Source organism: Mauremys reevesii, linkage group 16 (assembly GCF_016161935.1).
Source record: "Mauremys reevesii isolate NIE-2019 linkage group 16, ASM1616193v1, whole genome shotgun sequence".
NCBI lineage: Eukaryota > Metazoa > Chordata > Testudines > Geoemydidae > Mauremys > Mauremys reevesii.
This window is the reverse complement of record NC_052638.1, coordinates 3,171,351-3,191,064: the sequence shown is the minus strand read 5'-3', so window position 1 is coordinate 3,191,064 and position 19,714 is coordinate 3,171,351. Positions and strand designations below refer to the sequence as shown.

Sequence of the window (19,714 nt, the reverse complement as noted above, 5' to 3'; positions counted from 1 at the left end):
TGGAAAAAGGTGTGACCTTGTTGCCAAGAAGGCCAACAGCATATTGGGGTGTATTAGTAGGAGCATTGCCTGCAGATAGAGGGAAGTGATTATTCCCCTCTATTCAGCACTGGTGAGGCCACACCTGGAGTATTGTGTCCAGCTTTGGTCCCCTCAATACAGAAGGGATGTGGACAAATTGGCAAGAGTCCAGCGGAGGGCAAGGAAAATGATTAGGGGGCTGAGTCATATGACTTATGAGGAGAGGCTGAGGGAACTGGGCTTATTTAGTCTGCAGAAGAGACAAGTGTGGGGGGATTTGATATCAACCTTCAACTACCTGAAGGGGGGTTCCAGAGAGGATGGAGCTTGGCTGTTCTCAGTGGTGGCAGGGGGTTGGACTAGATACCTCCTGAGGTCCCTTCCAACCCTGATATTCTATGATTCTATGATGGGTAACAAATATACAAATAAGGTCTGTCTCATTCCAGTAGATGGCAGCAGAGAGCTCATTCCCTAGCGCTAGCTTATATAACCCAGGTGCAGGGGAAGTGGGGCCAGCACTAGCCCAGCGCTCGCTGAGCACAGGCCCTGCCAGCTGGGGCACAGGCAGGCGAGGACCATGGCTGGCTTTAATGTCCGCAGCGTTCTGGTGACTGGGGCCAATCGGGGAATCGGCCTGGAGCTCGTCAAGCAGTTTCTGGAGAAATCCAACCCACCCGAGTGGGTCTTTGCGACCTGCCGGGACCCGGAGGGAGAGCGAGCGCAGGTGAGAACGGGGCGAGGTGAGACGGAGTGAGCTGTACATGGTGGTGGGGAGGGAGGGGAACCTGAAGAAGCCTTCAGCTCCGAGAGCAACGTGCCGCAGGAGGAGGCGACTGCAGACACCGCTCCAGGCTGAGGGTTGTAGCTACACCCGAGCTAGCGTTAACAGAGGTAGCTCGAGTCCCGGAGCAGTGAGGATGCGGCAGCACTGGCTAGCCCTTGAGTAATTCCCCAGGGGTTCCGGGCCGGCTTGTACAGCTTCTACACGTTGTGATTGCGGTGGAAACATACCCAGTACTGCCAGCCTCAGGAGAGAGACAATCATGCGTCCGACCCCCAAAATCACGATACTTTTAACAAAATCAGTTTTTTAGTCTGTCTTGTGACTTTGTAACTGCCCTCTATTCCTCTGTCAATGTGTGCGTGGATCATTTCAGGTGGAAATGTCAATATTTAATGCGCACAGAATGCACGGCACTCCCTGGCTGCTCCGATGGCAACTCCACCCCCCGTCTTCAGCCTCCTTCCCCCTCACACAGGGGAACTGCCATCCATTTCCTATGGCTGTGCTGTCCCAGCAGCAGCACTTCTCTGCTCAGCGTCCATGGCACCACTTCCCTGACCCCCCCTCCCTTGTCTGCCACTGCCCCAGACCCTCTGTCTGCTCTAGGGCCATGCTTACATAGAGGCAGGGCTGCTCTGTGTCCTCAGCCCCGAGGCTCTTGCACTGAGCTCTGCCCATGCGCCCACCCTGGGAAACTGCAGAACCAGAGTTCCTTCCCGTGTTATCGCCAAAACCCTCACTCACAACCAGTTCACGAGAGCTGGCAACACTGCCACACTCCCTTCCCCTGGCTCCTGAGCGAGGACTCCCCTTCCTCACAACTGTCCCATCTTAGGGGAGCTGCCCCCAACCCCATCCCTGTCTTCTGCACCACTCAGACTCACTCCTGCCCCCCATCCCCATATAATTCCTAAACCTGCTCCTCTCCAGGGTCCTCATTCACAATGTCCCAGCTGCTCCTTGCACTCGCTGTGCCCTGACCAGCCCCCGGTGTCACAGACTCCCAGAGCGCATGCAGGGAGAGGGCAGAGAGCACAGGTGTGGTACTGACAGGGAAGTGGTTTGTGTCCCTGACTCGATCGCACTGAGTTAGATGATGGTGTTTTAAACGCTCAGGAGACAGACAGACGCCTCCTACCGACCCGGAAAGCCAGAGCTGGGTGCTGCACGTGGGGGCTTCGCAGAGTCAACGCAATAAGATATTGACTTGGCCCCAGATAGCAGCAGGGAGCTGGACTCTACCCAGCCTGGCCATCCCCGGGGCTGGCGGCTCCGTCAATAATAATTGACTTTATTCTTTTCCAGCAATTGAAGAACTTGGTGTCCAGGCATCCAAACCTGGTGATCGTTGCGCTAGGTGGGTGCCCTGCCCTGGACCCAGAGTTGAGGTTCCCTTCCCTGGATTATGTTGTTCCCTGTTCCCTGCCCTCCAGATCTCAGTGGGGAGAACAGGACCAGAGTCAATAATCACTCGGAGCCCACTGACTCCTTACCCAGCCCCAGAGAAGGCGGGTGTGAGTGGGGAGCCCTGCAGGGGTCGGAGAGCCCTGGGTGGGCTGGGAAAGCCCCAGGGCCACTGTGTGCCAGGCCCCTCGTGTGACAATCACACCTGGGCAGCTCTGTCATGCAGTCCCACCTCTGGGATGGAGCCTCAGGCATCCAGCTGATCAGTTCTCTCACCTACAATGCATTCAAAAATAGTTTTAGATCGTTCCAGTTCTTTGTCTAATGTAGATCAACGACACACATCTGAAGTATTCACTAATTACAATAAATTGAGGTTTTTTAAAATCTCCTACTAAGATTGTCCAAATAACTAATTATTATTATTGATTATCATTATCCTTTCCTATTGCTGCCCCAGTACAACCCCACTTCTGTGGGCCCAGCAGCAACTCCCCACCCCACCAACTTCCACCCCCTCTCCTCCCTCTCATTCCGGCTGGAAGAAGCCCCTTGGTGCCTGGGAGAGGGGTGTGCCCTGGAGTGACATGAGGGAGGAGGAATCATGCACCTGAACCCCCTGCTCTGTCTCTATAGAAGCTACTGACCCAGCCAGCATCAAGGCGGCAGCAGCCAGAGTTGAGGAGCATCTGAAAGGCTCGGGGCTGAATCTGTTGATAAACAACGCTGGGGTACTAAAGCTGAACACACTAGAGTCTGAGACACCGGAGAACATGTCCCTGGTGTACGCGACCAACGTGACAGGGCCCCTGCTGGTGAGCCAGGTAAGGGCCCCGACCGAGGGCAGGTCGCCAGCTGCACTGGGGTTACGGGATCAATGAGCCAATCCAGGCAGGGCCCCAGGGTGGGGCAGGTCCCATCCCAGCTGAGAAATGGGCCCGGAGTCCCAGATCCACAAGCAGCCTAGGTGTTGTGACGCTCCCGAGAGAGCCAGGGGAAGAGCGATGCGATGCACAGACCCAGGCACGTTACCACAAGAACGGCCACAGTGGGCCCCTCCAAGAGCCTGTCTCACTCAGGGGCCAGGGAACTTTTCCAGCAGAAATTCAGGCTCGCGCGGGAGGAGGTGGTGATAGTTTCCAGTGTATCCTTTCTCTGTGACAAATAGTCCCCCATGGAATCGTTAGCGAGCGTGATGGAAAGGGGGCTTTGCGGGGCAAGGGCCCTTCCTGTGCAAACTGCATCTATTGCTGGTTAGCTTCAGTCTCATGCATAGGCAGCGAGTTCCAGACCCACGTGGTGCCCAGGCCCCAGCAATATTCAAAGCCAGGGGCCCAGCTCCAGCAATATGTGGGGCTGGGTGTCTCCCCCCCACCTGTGGCCCCCCCATGTCTCCCCCGAGTGTCCCACGGCCCCGACTTGCTGCCCCTGACACCCTTTCCAGCCCAGAGCAGAGTGTCACTGACTGTCTCTTCCCTGTGCGGCTGCATGTTGCCTCCCTGCAGCAACTGCTGCCGCAGGGTCCCACTCCACTGACTCTGAGCCTGCCCTTCCCCCTCAGACCCTTCCCTTTTCCGGCAGGACCCTCCACCAGCACAGCCCCCTCCTGCGCCTGCAGTCGCCGCTCCTGCCCCATGCAAGGAGGCAGCGCCATCCCTCACCCCAGTGAGGCTACAGTGACTGTGTGTTGCTGGGTGGGCAGGAAAGGGGGGCTCCTCCCGCAGAGCTCGCTGCTGCTGGCAGGGAAAGGGCTGGGGGGAGTCCTCCTCTCTGGCCCCTGTCCCGGAGCAGCCTGCCTGCACCCCAAACTCATCCCCAGCCCTGCCCCACCCCTGAGCCCACACCCCCAGCCAGAGCTTTCACCCCCCACCGCACCCTCAACCTTCTGCCCGAGCCCTGAGCCCCTCCAGTACCCCAAACACCTTATCCCTAGTCCCAGCCAGAGCCCTCACCCCCCACACTCCTCCTCTTGCCCTGAGCCCCTCCCACACCCCAAACCCCTCATCTGCAGCCACAGCCTTCACACCTGCACCCCATCCCTCTGCACCCCTCCCATCCCCAAACTCCCTCCCAGAGCCTGCACCCTGCACCCCAATCAGGGGCCTGCACCCTGCACCCCAGACCTCCTCCCTCACCCAAACTCCCTCCCAGAGCCTTGGGCAGGTGGGGAGGGAGTTTGGGGGGACTGCGTTTGGGCAGGCGCGGGTTCTGGGCACCCTCAAAATTTCTACAGACATGCCACGCCTGGTCTCATGTTCCTCAGCATCTCTGGTCCCTTCTCCCTCTACCTTTTCCTTCCCAGCAGCAGCCCAGCCTTCCTTAGGTGTGATTCACAGGACAGGCTAACTTTGCTGTGAAGTGAGTGCAGTGTGTGCTGAGCTGCAGCTGTGCGAGGGCACCAGCTGCTTTCTCTATCGCTCCCCAGCAGTGGCGGCTGACTGGGCCTGGGGATGGCCAGGGCGAGCCGAGAACCTGTCTCAGCTGCAGGGGCAGCTCTCGGGACTCACTCTGAATCTCTGCTCCCGGCCCCTTGGGAGCTCGTCCTCAGTTCCTAGGGCGAGAGGCAGGGGAAGAAAGGAAGCCGTGTCCGGAGCACAGGGCAGTGTGAGGCAGGGATGCCCGGGCTGTCAGGCTGGAGAGGCCCAGCTGACGGGGCTGTTAGAGCCAGTGTAGCAGGCAGGGTTTGTGTAGCCGGAGTGGCAGCTGGTCTAGCCGGCCCTTGGCTGGAACAGGGTGAGAGGAGACTCGGCAATGGCGCTCCCCTGGCACTGACTCTCCTTGGCTGTCATAAGGGGTGTAGAGTGGGGTTCTCAGACTTTTGTACTGGTGACCCCTTTCACACAGCAAGCCAATGAGTGTGACCCCCCTTTATACATTGAAAACACTTTTTAATATATTTAATACCATTATGAATGCTGGAGGCAAAGCAGGGTTTGTGGTGGAGGGTGAGAGCTTGCGACCCCCCCCCCAGGTAATACCCTTGTGACCCCCTGAGGGGCCCCGACCCCCAGTTGGAGATCCCCCGGTGTAGAGGTATGAGAGCTGGGGTGTGTGTCACATTTGGGTCCATGGGGCTGAATGGCCAAGACTGGCTGCTCTGAGGTCCTTGTGCTCCATTCCCTTCTCTTCCAAATCAAACCATTTAACACAAGTTCAGCTTCTCACTTATGGCCTTTTCCCCAGCCCAGGGTCTGCTGCAGGGACCTGGCTACCCTACAGGATTCCTGTCCACAGCTCATGTGCCTGGGCCTCCAGTCGACCCTCTGTGCTCTCTTCTCCTTCCCAGCCTGCTCCCAGCAGCACTGCACTGAGCCTGAGTCACACATGAACCGGTTGCTTTCCCCTGCCGGAGCCCTGCCTCCTCCCGGCGCTCTCATGCTCACTAAGGCTCCTGTGAGGACCATAGAATTATAGAATATTAGAGTTGGAAGAGATCTCAGGAAGTCATCTAGTCCCATCCCCTGCTCAAAGCAGGACCAACCCCAACTAAATCATGTCCCAGCCAGGGCTTTGTCAAGCCAGGCCTTAAAAACCTCTAAGGATGGAGATTCCACCACCTCCCTAGGTAACCCGTTCCAGTGCTTCACCACCCTCATTATGTAATAGTTTTTCCTAATATCCAACCAAAACCTCCCCCACTGCAACTTCAGACCATTGCTCCTTGTTCTGTCATCTGCTACCACTGAGAACAGCTGAGCTCCATCCTCTTTGGAACCCCCCTTCAGGTAGTTGAAGGCTGCTATCAAATCCCCCCTCACTCTTCTCTTCTGCAGACTAAATAACCCCAGTTCCCTCAGCCTCTCCTCGTAAGCCATGTGCCCCAGCCATCCCATCATCCAGATCATTAATGAAGATATTGAACAAAACCAGGCCCGGGACCAACCCCTGGGGCACTCTGCTTGATACCGGCTGCCAACTAGACATGGAGCCATTGATCACTACCCACTGAGCCCGACGATCTAGCCAGCTTTCTATCCACCTTATAGTCCATTCATCCAAATTTGTACTTTTTTAACTTGCTGGCAATAATACTGTGGGAGACCGTATCAAAAGCTTTGCTAAAGCCAAGGTATGTCACGTCCACCACTTTCCCTATATCCTCAGAGCCAGTTATCTCATCACAGAAGGCAATCAGGTAGGTTAGGCATGACTTGCCCTTGGTGAATCCATGTTGACTGTTCCTGATCACCTTCCTCTCCTCCAAAAGCTTCAAAATGGGTTCCTTGAGGACCTGCTCCTTGATTTTTCCAGGGACTGAGGAGATACTGTACTTCCCCAAATTCTCCTTCTTCACTTTTTTAAAGATGGACACTATATTTGCTGTTTTCCAATTGTGCAGGACCTCCCCCAATTGCCACAAATTTTCAAAGATAATGGCCAATGCCTCTGCAATCACAACAGCCAACTCCCTCAGCACCCTCAGATGCATTAGATCCGTCCCCATGGACTTGTGCACATCCAGCTTTTCTAAATAGTCCTTAACCTGTTCTTTCAACACTGAGGGTTGCTCACCTCCTCCCTATATTGTGCTGCCCAGTGCAGCAGTCTGGGAGCTGACCTCGTCTGTGAAGCATTGAGTACTTCAGCTTTTTCCACATCATCTGTCACTAGGTTGCCTCCCTCATTCATTAAGGGGCCCACACTTTCCCTGACCTTCTTCTTGTTGCTAACATACCTGTAGGACCTTCTTGTTACCCTTCACATCCCTTGCTACCTGCAACTGCAGTTGTGCTTTGGCCTTCCTGATTGTACCCCTGCAGGGGATCTCCAAGCTGTCTGATCTCTGCCCCGCAGCTGCAGCTGATCAGCCAGAGATGGGGCTGGGCCCAGTTCCCCTTAGAGGACCAGTCATCCTCTGACAGGTTCCCTTCTCCTAAGCTGACCCCGTGGGTGCTTTTTTTCTCCCCTCCCACCAGGCTCCTTCCCCTCACTCTCCTTTGCCCTGTGCCGGCCCCACTGACGGTGGATGTGAGTGTCTGAGGGACCCCCACACTCTCCAGGAAGGAGAACGGGGCCTTTGTGAGCTGGGAAGGGAAAGTTCTTCCCTGATGAGACGCCCCCTGGCCACGTGACAGGAGCCCTGGGCCAGGCCGTTCCAGTGACTGCGCCGTCAGCCGGGCCTGTGTCCTCAATAAACCCACTGTTCTAATGCAACAGCCCTGCCTGGACCCTGCCTGGCCTCGCCTGGCCTCCACAGGCTGGGTTTGTACCATTTAGCCAGCCTGAAAGCTGGGTAAGCGCTAAGCCCCTATGCCCAGCAGAGCGGAAAGGCTGGACTCCCAGTGCCGGGGCTGTGCCGGTGCCAGGGCCATGGCGAGTGAGATCAGGGCAGCTCAGCACCCAGAGGGCAGCAGGAGCCAGGTGGTCAGGAAGCTGGTTTCAAACTTCCTGCTGAAAGAGTCTGCGAGACAAAGCGGGCTGCAGGGAGCCAGCCAATGCAGGGGCGGGGCGCTGGGGATGCCGCTAGAGAGCAAGCTGAGATGGCAGCTGCTGCAGGGGAACCGGGGCAGCCCTAAGCGTATGGAGACCAGAGCCCGGGCTCCGCACTACGGCAGAGCCAGGGGGTGGAGCGAGAGCGGGAGCTACGGGCAAGGCTGCTCTGGCTCTCTGGAGACCTGCCCACGAAGGAGGGGCTGACAAGGCTGGGGAGAACCATTCTCTGTCCAGGGCAGCTCGGCTCCTGCCCGGCAGCCTGTGGGGTTAGAGCCGCTCTCTGCCTGGCTACAGCTGGCTGCCAAGGACATCGGGCCAATAATCTCGCACCTCTCCCCTGTAACGTCTCTGCCCAGCGCCTCGCCCCTGACACCAGGCGGAGCGTCCATGCCAGGTGGGTCCTTGACCCCCGCACCACGGTGCAGCCCTCTGGCTTCTGGGCTGGGAACTAGACACTGGCACTGGCAGGTCTCCAGTAACCTGTGTTATTTGTCATGGTTTGAATGATACCTTGGAGCCTCCTTTTCCCAGTAAAGCTTGGTGCCCCCAGGCATCAACCCCGCAGCTCCCACTGGTCATGGTTCCCGCCCAATGGGAGCTGTGCAGTTAGCACTTGGGCGGGGGCAGTTCATGGAGTCTCCCTGGCTGCCCAGGTGCCTAGGGGTTGCAGGAACCTGGTAGCCACTTCTGGCAGCTGTGCAGAAGCAGGGCAAGTAGGGAGCCCTCCGGGCCCCCACTGTGCTGCCGACTGGACTTTTCCGGTCATCCAGTCTTCATCCCAGTTTGAGCTGGGCACAGCCCTACCTCCCTGAGGGACTGTCTTTCTGCTTCCCAGCACCTCCTCGCATCCCAGTGGGCCTTATTCTCCTCCCCTCCCCTCCCGCAGCCCCATTCCCAGCACTCGGAGACAGGGATACATACCTCGAACTCCTGGTGCCAGCGATGGGGTGACAGACCGCGGGGTCGCTGCAGGAGCACACGCCGCAGCTGGGCCCAGCCACAGGAGGAGCGTGAGGAGCTGCAGGGTATGGACAGAGACCTATGGCAGTTCTTGCCTCTCCCTGCTACAGGCAGGTGGAGGGTCCATCATCCCCGGTCCACTCTTACCCGGCCAGGCTCCAGCTTCCATCCGGGCCAGAGGGCAGGACCTGAGGGAGAAGAGGAAGAGCAGGGGATTGGGTCCGTGGCAAAAAGTGGATGAGCCAGACCCGTCCACTTTCAAAAGTGAGAGGGCCACGGCCCCTTGGCCCTCTCTGTTCCGGTGCCACTGCCTCACAACCCGGGCTCCTTTCTCCTAAGCTGACCCGGGGGTGCTCTGTTCTCCCCATTGCCCAGGCATTCCTGCCCTTGCTGAAGAAGGCTGCCCAGGGAAGCAACCAGAAAGGGCTGAGCTGTAGCAAGGCGGCCATTGTCAACATGTCCAGCGAGGCTGGCTCCATCCAGAATGTCTTAGCCTGGCCCACATGCCAGATTATCTCCTGTCGCTGCAGCAAGGTACAGGACATGCTCAGTGTCACTCAGTGCTTTCCCCATGTTCCCCGCAGTGGGGAGTTGGAGCCGGTTCCCACAGGTTCTCAAGAACCGGTTGCTAAAATTAGACCTCCGTGGAGAACCGGTTGTTAAAGGGCCAGGGGGTGGGCAAAGAACTCTGGTCCACGGGCCAGACCATCCTGTTGCTCCCAGGATTCCCAGCTGGGGAGGCTGAGGGTCCTCCAGCCCTCCCCCCGCTTCCCCCCAGCTGCAGCGTGGCCAGCTGCCGGCACCAGCTGGGCAGCTCAGCTGAGCTCAGGAGTCATCCTGCTGCCGCTTTTTGAATGGCACAGCAAGGTGTGTGTGTGTGTGTGGGGGGCTGCTGCAAGCTCCAGGGCTGGCCAGAGGGGAGGGGAGGGGAAGGGGCAAGTGGGACAATTGGCCCAGGCCCTGCAGGATGTCTCCCCCGGCCCCTCCCCCGCTCCCCTTAAATCAGAACTTTTTATAGGGAACCGGTTGTTAAGATTTTGGCAGCTCATCACTGGTTCCCCGCCCTCCTGCCCAGCCGTTCTAGCTTCCACTGCTGTGCCAGGTGGGACCAGCTGTTGTTCAGCTGCCTGGAATTCAGATCAGCTCCCGGATTTCCCCTCAGTGAGGAACCTTCCATCGTGTGTATCCCAGCAGGGAAATCCCCACACTGGGAGGCACATGGGGCTCCTCAGCACTACACTAGCCAGTCTCAGCACAGACAGGGGAGGGCCACTACGGAGCTATTAATTATAGCCCTTCCTAGGGGCGAATATAACCAGTTGAGAGACCGTCACTAGGTCTAAATGGAGGGGACCAGATCCTCTTCTGCCCCTGGTGAACTCTTGGGGGAAAACAAAGGAGAATCGATGCCACATTTACACTTCCCTCTGCCACCCCCTGATCATGCAAAACCTAGAGCAGCCTCAGCACTGCTCTAACTTGTACTCAGCTGTCACAGCCCCCCTGAAGCTACGCAGTAGCTGTGGCTGATTGAAGTGCAGCTACATCCCCTTCCCCATGGCCATGCCCCTGAGAGCACCTTGTTATCCCCATCGAGCATCAGAAACTGCAGCTCACACCAGGGTCCTCACGCGCTTGTCTGTCTTTCCCTTCCCTGCCCTCAGGATCTGGGGTCATTTCCTGTAGGGCTCATTCCCCTTCCCCACACGCTGCTGTCTCTGCTCATGGTGTCTCGCCCACAGGCTGCTCTGAACATGCTCACCAAGTGCCAATCCTTGGGGTATGAAGGAGATGGAATCCTGAGCATCGCTGTCCATCCTGGCTGGGTGCAGACTGACATGGGGATCTCACTCTCCCCCGAGGTAGGTGCCTCGCTGGGAGAGGCTGGTAGTAGCCTCATGTCATGGGCAGATGTTCATCGTAGGGGGAATGGTTACGCCGTAACCTGTTGCCCCCTCCACTTTCGACCTGTGTGGAGGAAAACTGTCGCAATGAGCCTGTCATCAGATCCCACCTCCCGGGGATTCAGCACTGTGTCCTGGGCATTGATCCCCCTGCTGCTACTTCCTTGGTTCCTCCGGCTCCTGGCATCGCAAAGCAAACGTCAGCAGAGCTGCTGCCATGGGGAACTGGGGGAGATGGGACCTGGTCATCATGGGCACCTGTATGAAGGTATCTGCATGGGGATCCTGCCCCAGCTCCCCACCCAGCATCAGGGGACAGTGACCTGGGTTGGCCTCTCATGGTTTTGGCTGGCCCTAGGGAGATCCTGGCCTCAGCCATGGGCACCTAGCGGCCTGGACCAGCACCAGGCCAGATCTGATAGTTTGGGCCAGATTTTAAGCCCAACTAGATCGGAACTAATCCAAGAATGTCAGGTTGTTTTGAAACCAGATCCGATCTGAACCTGACACTGCCCCTGAACTTGTGTCTATGTCACTTCTGCCACCTTGTCCTTGAGGCTCGGCCTGGTGGGGGCTTCCTCTTCGCATGCCCCATGCCAGCCCCCCATCTCCAGCTGCCTCACACCCGTGGGGTCAGCATGGCAGTGGCTGCATGCCCTGCTCATGCCAGCCACCACCGCCTCGCTGTGCAGTGCTGCTGGGGGAGAGGGGCTGCCAGTAATCAGCACACTCTCCACAGCATGCACAGCGCGGTGAGGTGGTGGTGGCCAGCAGGAGCACAGAAATGCTGCCACCACCTCACCAATCCCATGGCAGGAGAAGGTAATGAGAGACCCCAGACCCCAGTCAGAGTGTGTCAGGTTGTTTTCAGACTCCACCTGACCCAAGTCCGACACCTGTAGTTGTGTCCCGTCAGGTTCCAGTTTGGTTGCAAGGCTCTAGGTCCATCCCCTGGGCCAGCCCTGGAGCCGATCCTGGTCTTTCCCCTGGGCAAGTTCCTCCCCCTCACTCTCCTTTGCCCCATGCAGGCCCCACTGACGGTGGATGCAAGTGTCCGAGGGATCCTGAACGTGCTCCCGACGCTCTCTGAGAAGGACAACGGGGCCTTCGTGAGCTGGGAAGGGAAAGTTCTTCCCTGGTGAGATGCCCCCTGGCCACAGGACAGGAGCCTCGGGCCAGGCCGTTCCAGTGACCGCGCTGTCAGCCGTGCCTGTGTCCTCAATAAACCCACTGTTCTAATGCAACAGCCCTGCCTGGACCCTGCCTGGCCTGGCGTGACAGCCACAGGCTGCGCCACGGGTGGAGCTGCCATGGGGTGGGAGGGCAGCTCCATGTGATGGTTCTCACTGGGGAGAGCCTCACTGATTCCTCCCACCACAGCCAAAGCCCAGAGCTGGCCTGTGTGGGAGGAGCTGAGCAGCTGCTGGATGGAGAAGGGTGAGCAGGCCACTGGCCGGGAGGGCAGGCTGGGGGTGGCTTTGGTAGCTGCCAGGTGTGGGAAGATCACCAGGTTGTTCAGGTCCCCAGGGAACATCCTGCGGGAGGGTTTCTCTCAGGCCAACTGCAGCTGGGTTTCAAGAGTGTCTGGAAGGGACCCAGGAGTTGTTATGGGGTCTCCTTGTTCCATGTCCTGAACCTCTGACTAAGTCGCAACCCCCCATCTGGGGAGAGCCTGGCTCACCCAGGAACAGACACCACACTGAGCAGTCACTGCCGCAGGAAAGAGATCCCACGGAGACCCCACGGGACGTTACACCCCCCCCTTCCCCCACAGTAGTGCAACGTATTGACTTAGCCAGGCTGAAACATACAGGCCGACGCTCTGTAACCTGATCCGAGATGCCCCTACCCCCAAAACAGCACAGAGGGCGCTGGGAAGGGGGCAGCCAGGAGCCGCTGGGTATATCAGCTCTTTTAATTCATGGGGCGAGGGACCCTTGGGGATGGGGGAGTCCTCCCTGCCTGCTCCTATTGGTTGGGGGAGGGCAGTGCCCTGGGAGGTGGGGGTTGGGGGCTGTGGGAAGGGGAGCCTGGAGGAGCTACACCCCCCCCCATGTGGCACAGAGGGGTTGGTTTGCTCATGGAGCCTGAGTGGGCTTTAAGCACAGGGTGAGACCAGCCAGGAGAGGGAGAGGTACAGGGGTGCTGGAACAAGGGGGGCCAAGGTGCCAGGCCTTCCCATTTTTGGAAGTCCACTTTTTGCTGTGGGCCCTGCCCTCTGTCCCTCTTCTTCCCACCGAGGCCCTGACCCCTGGCCAGGCCAGAAGCTGGAGCCCGAGCAGCTGTGGGGAGCTGCAGACCCTCCTACTGCCTGGGGTAGAAGGTCCATGGCTACCCACAGCTTCCCAGGCAGCTCTGATCAGGTCCGGTTGAGGCTCTTTGGCCCCGGGTCCCCACCCCCATGCCAGGCTGGAACCGGAGCTGGGTCCAGGTAAGAGTGCCACAGGCATCTGAGGGGAGCCGCGGACCCGACACCTGCCCTGACCCTCCCCACCCCAGGCAGGTGGAGGGACCTGGTCTCCTCTGCGTGGCTCCAGCTTGGTCAGGGGGCGGAGCCTTGGGAGAAAGAGGAGGAGTAGGGGTGGGGCCTTGAGGGGGGCAGGGCCCGTGACCCCCACTTTTAGGAAGAATCCATCTCCCCTGGAGAGGCACCGACACAAAAGAGAGGGGCTCCTCCACAGGCCAAAGGGGGGAAGATGAGGGGACCCTGCTCTGCACTCGGTGGGAAGGAGTCAAACCAGAGGCAGGAGGGGAGAGGCAATTCTTGCTTTAGTCCTATGTGGAGCGCAGGATCTGGTCCAAGAGGTGCATAGAGCTGAACTGCTCAGTAAGAGCAACCATAATATAATTAAATTTAACATCCTTTGTGGGGCAGGGGGGCAGAAATACCACAGTAGCCCCCCACAGTAGCACTTCGGTTCAGAAAGGGGAGCTACACAAAATGAGGAAGCTTGTTAAACAGAAATTAAAAGGCACAGGCACGAAAGGGAAAAGCCTGTAAGCTGCATGGAAACTTTTTAAAAACACCATAATAAAGGGTCAGATTAAAAAACATAGTAAGAGGACCAAATATGTGCCACCGTGGTACGCAGCAAGGTAAAAGAAGTGGTTAGAGGTGAAAGGCATCTGTTCAAAATTTAAGGAGAAATCCTACTGAGGCAAATAGAAAGGAGCATAAGCCCTGGCAAGCAAAGTGTAAATGTAGACATAGCAGGCCAGAACGACTTTGAAGTGCAACTAGCAAAAGACTCAGAAACTAACAGCAATTTTTTAAAAAAGTACAAAAGCAGGAAGCCTGCCAAACAATCAGTGGACTCCTGGAAGATGAAGATGCTAAAGGAGCGCTCAGAGAAGATAAGGCCATTGCAGAGAAGCTAAATGAATTCTTTGCATTGGTTGTCACTGCAGAGGATGTGAGGGAGATTCCCACATCTGGTCTCATCTTTTTAAGAGACAAATCTGAGGAACTGCCCCAGATCGAGGTTTTGGAAGAAGTTGATAAATTATACAGTAATAAGTCATCAGGAACACGGCTGCTACTCTAAAACTCATCAGGAACAGGTGATATTCACCCAAGAGTTCGAAGGAACTCAGATATGAAATTGCAGAACTAGTAACTGTGGTATGTAACTGATCATTTAAATCAGCTTCTATACCAGGTGTCTGGGGAATAGCTAATTTGACAACAATTTTTTAAAAAGGCTCCAGAGGGAATCCTGGCAAATACAGGCTGATTAGCCTAACTTCAGTACCATGGAAATCGGTTGCAACTATAATAAAGAACAGAATGATCAGACACAGAGATGAACACGATTTGCTGGGGAATAGTCAACATGGCTTTAGTAAAGGGAAATCATGCCTCACCAATTTTTTAGAATTTTTTGAGGGGATCAGCAAGCATGTGGACCAGGGTGATCCAGTGGCTGGAGCGTCCATGACAGGTAGGACCCACAGCTGTGCGTCTCCTCACCCTGTGTGGTTTCCAACTGTGCGACCTTAACACTGCGATCCAGAGGAGGGGGTCAGCGCTGCAGATCCCTGCCTGGAACGACTCCAGTGCCAAGGTGCCCCTCGGAGAGAGGAGAATGAGATCAGCCAGTCTGAGCATCAGCCTGCCCACATTCTGACAGATTAACAGGAGCCTGAAAACCCTGCCCAGGCTGCAGGTCGCCCCGTGAACCCGCATGAACACAGCCAACTCCCATGGCTTCCTGGCCACCTCCTCATGTCCCCAGTTCACCTCCTTTTCTGTACTTCAAAGCTCCATCCCTTCTGCTCACCCTGCTCCTGAGAACGTAACCAGCGAGCACCTCCAACCCCTGCATGCAGGATTTGTTCAGCTCCTGCTTTCTCCCTGCAGGGCAATGTCAGCAGCTCTCTGATGATGGGGGCCAGACGTTTCAAAGCACACCATTGGCCTCATTCCACTGTAATAAAACTTAGAGGGGGGGGGAGGAGTACTGAGGAATCGCAGAGCAACCATATGGTGTAGGGGAGAGACCACTCAACTGGGGCTATTCCTGGCTCTCTCTCCCACTGAGCTGCTGGGTGATCTTGGGCAGGTCACTTCGCCCCTCCGTGCCTCAGCTTCCCCATCTGTAAGACAGGGAGGATGATATCGAGTTTGTTGAGCTTGACCAATAGAAAGTGCAGTGTAAAAGCGAGGTCTTTTGTAATAGCCTAGCCACAGCAGAGTATCAACTGTAACCCCACATGGGACCTACACCTGTGTACCTGACCACTAACTCACACAACAAAACATTTCTTTCAGTGCAAAAGACAAAACTAAGACATTTGTTGACAAAAATGGTCATTAATGCAGCATTAAATTTGCCCAGAAGTATCACTTGTCCTTCCAGAACATCTAGTTCAGAAAAACTGAAACCTCTGCAAAATGAAGGTTGAACAGCCACATAACCTTAACTCTGCCCTCTTTGAGTGATGAGCTGGTAGGCCCAGAGTGCACACACTCGACATCCACCTTTGCAGATAGTGCATGTCCCTTGGGGAATAGGGCACAGGACAAGTGGAGCACAGAATTGAGTGCCGCCTTGTTGTGAAGGTAGAACTTGTTCAGCACAACTCACCAATAACCAGGAGCTACCTACCCTTGTTCTATACTCAAACACTGATCCTGCTCTCCAGAAACAACCCCACACTTGTTAAAAACTTTACAACCTCTTTTATAGTCATGGGTGTGACGTGTTGGGTCACAGAAACCCCCTTGGGACTGCCACCTGATGCGCTGGGACTACCTCTGAGCCCATTTTCCCTGTCAACTTGGGACTTCAGAACCCTGCCTTGTTGTGCCAGACATGCTAGCCTGCTACAAACACAGACCCAGGTCTGAACCATGTCCCCCAAAAGCTTCAGGCTTAACTGAAAACATCTTAAGAAGTGCTCCTGTCTCTAGCACCCAGATACTCAGTTCCCAAATAAATCCCAAATAAATTCATTTTACTCTGTATAAAGCTTATACAGGGTAAACTCAGAAATTGTTCACCCTCTATAACACTGATGGAGAGATATGCACAGCTGTTTGCTCCCCCAGGATTTAATTACTTACTCTGGGTTAATTAATAAGTAAAAAGTGATTTTATTAAACATAAAAAATAGGATTTAAGTGGTTCCAAGTAATAACAGACAGAACGAACTAAGTTACCAAGCAAAATAAAATAAAACACACAATTCTAAGCCTAATACAGTAGGAAACTAAACGCAGGTAAATCTCACCCTCAGAGATGTTCCAATAAGCTTCTTTTACAGACTAGACTCCTTCCTAGCCTGGGTCCAGCAATCACTCACCCCCCGTAGTTACTGGCCTTTGTTCCAGTTTCTTTCAGGCATCTCTTTGGGTTGGAGAGGCTATCTTCTGAGTCAGCTGAAGACAAAATGGAGGGGCTTTCAGGGCCTTTTATATCCTCTCTCTTGTGCAACATCACAGCCACAAGATGGGGTCTCTGGTCACCTGGGCAAGTCACATATCTATGACTGATTCAGCTTTTTGCAGGCCGATGCCACTGTTTACTTATTAGTTTGAACATTCCCAGGAAAGCTCAGATGTGTTCATCAATTTAACAAAGAAATTAATATGCACCAGGCTTGTTATTCTGACATGCTTCAAACCAAACACACTGCTTCAGGTAGAATAAACAAACAAATTTATTTGTATAAAGATAGATTTTAAGTGATTATAAGTCAAAGCACAAGAAGTCAGATTTGGTCAAATGAAATAAAAGCAAAACACATTCTACTCTGATCTTAACACTTTCAGTGCCCTTACAAACTTAGATGTCTGTAGATGGACGTGGAAGAGAGACGAAGAGCCTGGCAAACATCTCTCCCTTTTATCATGGTCTTTCTTCCCTCTTGGCTTTGCCCTCCCCCTTCAGGGTCAGGTGAGCATTACCTCATTGCAGTCCCAAACTGACCAAGGGGAGGGGGGTGACTCACTCGAGAGTCAACAGATCCTTTGTTGCTGCCTAGGCCAGTGTCCTTTGTTCCTGTGAGGCTGGGCTGGGTTTGTCCCTTGCATGCCCTGAGGAGGTGCAAACTGCCCCTCTGCTCTTGGAGAGTTTTGTCTGGGCCTGTTTTAAGCCATGAGGACATATTTTCAGTTTCATAACTATATACATGAAATTACAACCTATAACATTACTGTAACAACAATTACTATAACAACAACGCTCAGTGCATCATGAGCCTTCCGAAGACACCTGACATGACAAACTTTGCATTGGATGCCACACAATCATTTCATAAGGATGAACATGGGGGTGTAGTGTGTTCCCACGAGGTACAGCACATCACAGACTGCAAACACCCAAGAAATGGACCCAGAGCCCCTAGCGCTGTCCCGGTGGGGTCTGAACCAAGAGTCCAGCTCCCACAGTAAGGTCCATTTCCCTAGAGAAAAGATGGTGAGGGGTCTCCACTGAATCCTTCCTCTGACAAATAGTCCCTCAAGATGACAAGCACGGGTAGAGAGAAGGGGGTTCTCAGGGGCAGGGTTATCTCCTTAGCCAAATGCACTTAGTGCTTGTTAGTCTGTCTGAGGCTACATGGCCTCTCTAGACCCTCCTCCCCAGACATCTCCCTTCCCGGGACAGCTCACCCACCTTAGGTGTAACTCACAGCATGAGCTAACTCTGTGAATTTAGTGCAGCGTGTGCTGGGCTGCAGTGAGCAACGGCTGTGACCGCTTCCCTGACCTTCCCCAGCAGTGGCGGCTGACTGGGGCCAGGGGATAGCCAGGCCGAGCAGGGAACCTGTCTCAGCTGCAGGGGCAGCTCTCGGGACTCACCCTGACTCTCTGCTCCCAGCCCTTGGGAGCTCGTCCTCGGTTCCTTGGGCGAGAGGCAGGGGAAGAAAGGAAGCGGGAAGGGTCTGTGTAGTGAGGCGACGACTCACCCGGCGGTGCCGCCTGCTGGTCGTCCAGGGAATTAGCGTGCCAGCCTGCAGAGCGCCCTCTGCAGGCCGGTGCCCCATCTCTCAAGGTTCAGCCCCTGCAGTACCCCGCAGACTCACTGGGTCTCCTCTCCCCAGGGAACCCCCAACCCTCTGTCCCCGCCTCACCTCAGTCTTTGGTGACTGCCAGTCACCATCTAGCCCCTGCTCATGGGGGCGGACTGCAGTGTAACTGCCACCCATCATCGGCAAGGGGGGTTTGAACCTGCTGCCTCTGCCTACCCTTGGGCTGCCCCTCTGCAACCCCAGTACCTTCTTGGCTTTAACAAGGCCTGTAGCCTGGGGTTTTCCAGGCCGGAGCTCCCCAGCTCCTCTGGCCTTTCCCCAACCCTGCTCCACTCTAGGCACCCGGCTCAGCTCCCAGCAGCCAGGCCCGTCCCTCTCCACAGCTAGAGAGAGACTGCCAAGCTCCAGCCTAGCAGCCCCTTTACAGGGCCGGCTGCAGCCTGATTGGGGCCTGGCCCAGCTGCGGCTGCTTCCCCAGTCAGCCCAGGTTTACTGGTACCCGCCCCAGCCCTCTCCAGGGCTGATTTTAACCCCTCTGGGCAGGAGTGGGGTGACCACCCCACTACAGTCTGTTAGAGCCACTGTAGCAGGCAGGGTTTGTGTACTTGGAATGGCAGCTGGTCTAGCCGTCCTGGGCTGGAACGGGGTGAGAGGAAACTCATTGACGCCCCCACCACACACACTTGGGGCGTGTGTAACATAGAATCATAGAATATCAGGGTTGGAAGGGACCCCAGGAGGTATCTAGCCCCACCCCCTGCTCAAAGCAGGACCAATCTCCACATTTGGGTCCATGGGGCAGAATGTCCAGTGCTGGCTGCCGTGAGGTCTTTTTGCTGGGGCTGGGAGCTCAGAGGAGGAACATGGCTCCACGAGCTGGCAGGCGAAGGAACCGGGCCCCACACTGAAGAATACTCTCCAGCTGTCCAACTCCCTTCCCTTCCCTTCCCTTCCCTTCCCTTCCCTTCCCTTCCCTTCCCAAGGAAACTGCTGAACACAAGTTCAGCATCTCACTCATGGCCTTTCCTCCTGCCCCAGGGGCCTAGGCAAAGGACCATCTAGCCCTGCAGGCTCCCTGTCCACAGGCCATGGAGGGGAAAGGGCCCTCACTGGAGCTCACTCTGCTCTGTTGCTACCCTCTGCAGTTTCAGTGGCAAGCTGCCCTCACTTCTCCCCACAGCACCCGATTTGTGCATGTCACGCTGTCTGGAGCGGCTCACGCCGGCGTTCCTACCTCAGGGCAGGTTGTCAGATGCAGGGCAGAGACCCCGATCTGGTGAGGTGCTCTACAGTTAGATTTCACCAAGCGGGTACCATGGAGTCTTACCAAGGAGTCACAGACAGCCCCCTTAGACTCCCCAGTCTATCTCGCCACCCGACAAATGGCTAGTGACAAATGGTCACTTACACCAAACATCACAAATATTTCAAGTGTCAGGTTGAGGTCGTCACTGAATACATGACAGTGGTCTGGTGTCCTCCCACAAGCTCTGGTGTCATGGCAACAGTCCTGCCCCGCAGCCATGGTGACGGTAAATGTTCTTTTTCTGTTCTCCCCCAAAGTCTCTTTTTCATGGCCCCAAGCAGGTGATGGATGGAATAATCCAGCCTCCCATTATTTTGTCCACCAATTAGGCCTAACTTCCAAGCCATCAATTTTGGTTCCTTGATGTCCCATCTTCTGCTTCTCTTGTTTACCAGTCATAATCCTACCACTGAAGAGCTGTGTTAT

The 19,714-nt window shown here is 55.6% G+C and overlaps 1 protein-coding gene across 1 annotated transcript; it reads left to right on the top strand.

The window, feature by feature from the left end:
• Positions 1–601: 601 nt before the first annotated feature.
• Positions 602–11,672, top strand: LOC120384691 (C-factor-like). Its single transcript, XM_039503683.1, has 6 exons — positions 602–748; positions 2,114–2,165; positions 2,849–3,036; positions 8,981–9,139; positions 10,348–10,467; positions 11,538–11,672. Exons 1-6 carry the CDS (start codon positions 602–604, stop codon positions 11,649–11,651), a joined length of 780 nt encoding a protein of 259 aa, XP_039359617.1. The 3' UTR covers positions 11,652–11,672.
• Positions 11,673–19,714: the final 8,042 nt, after the last annotated feature.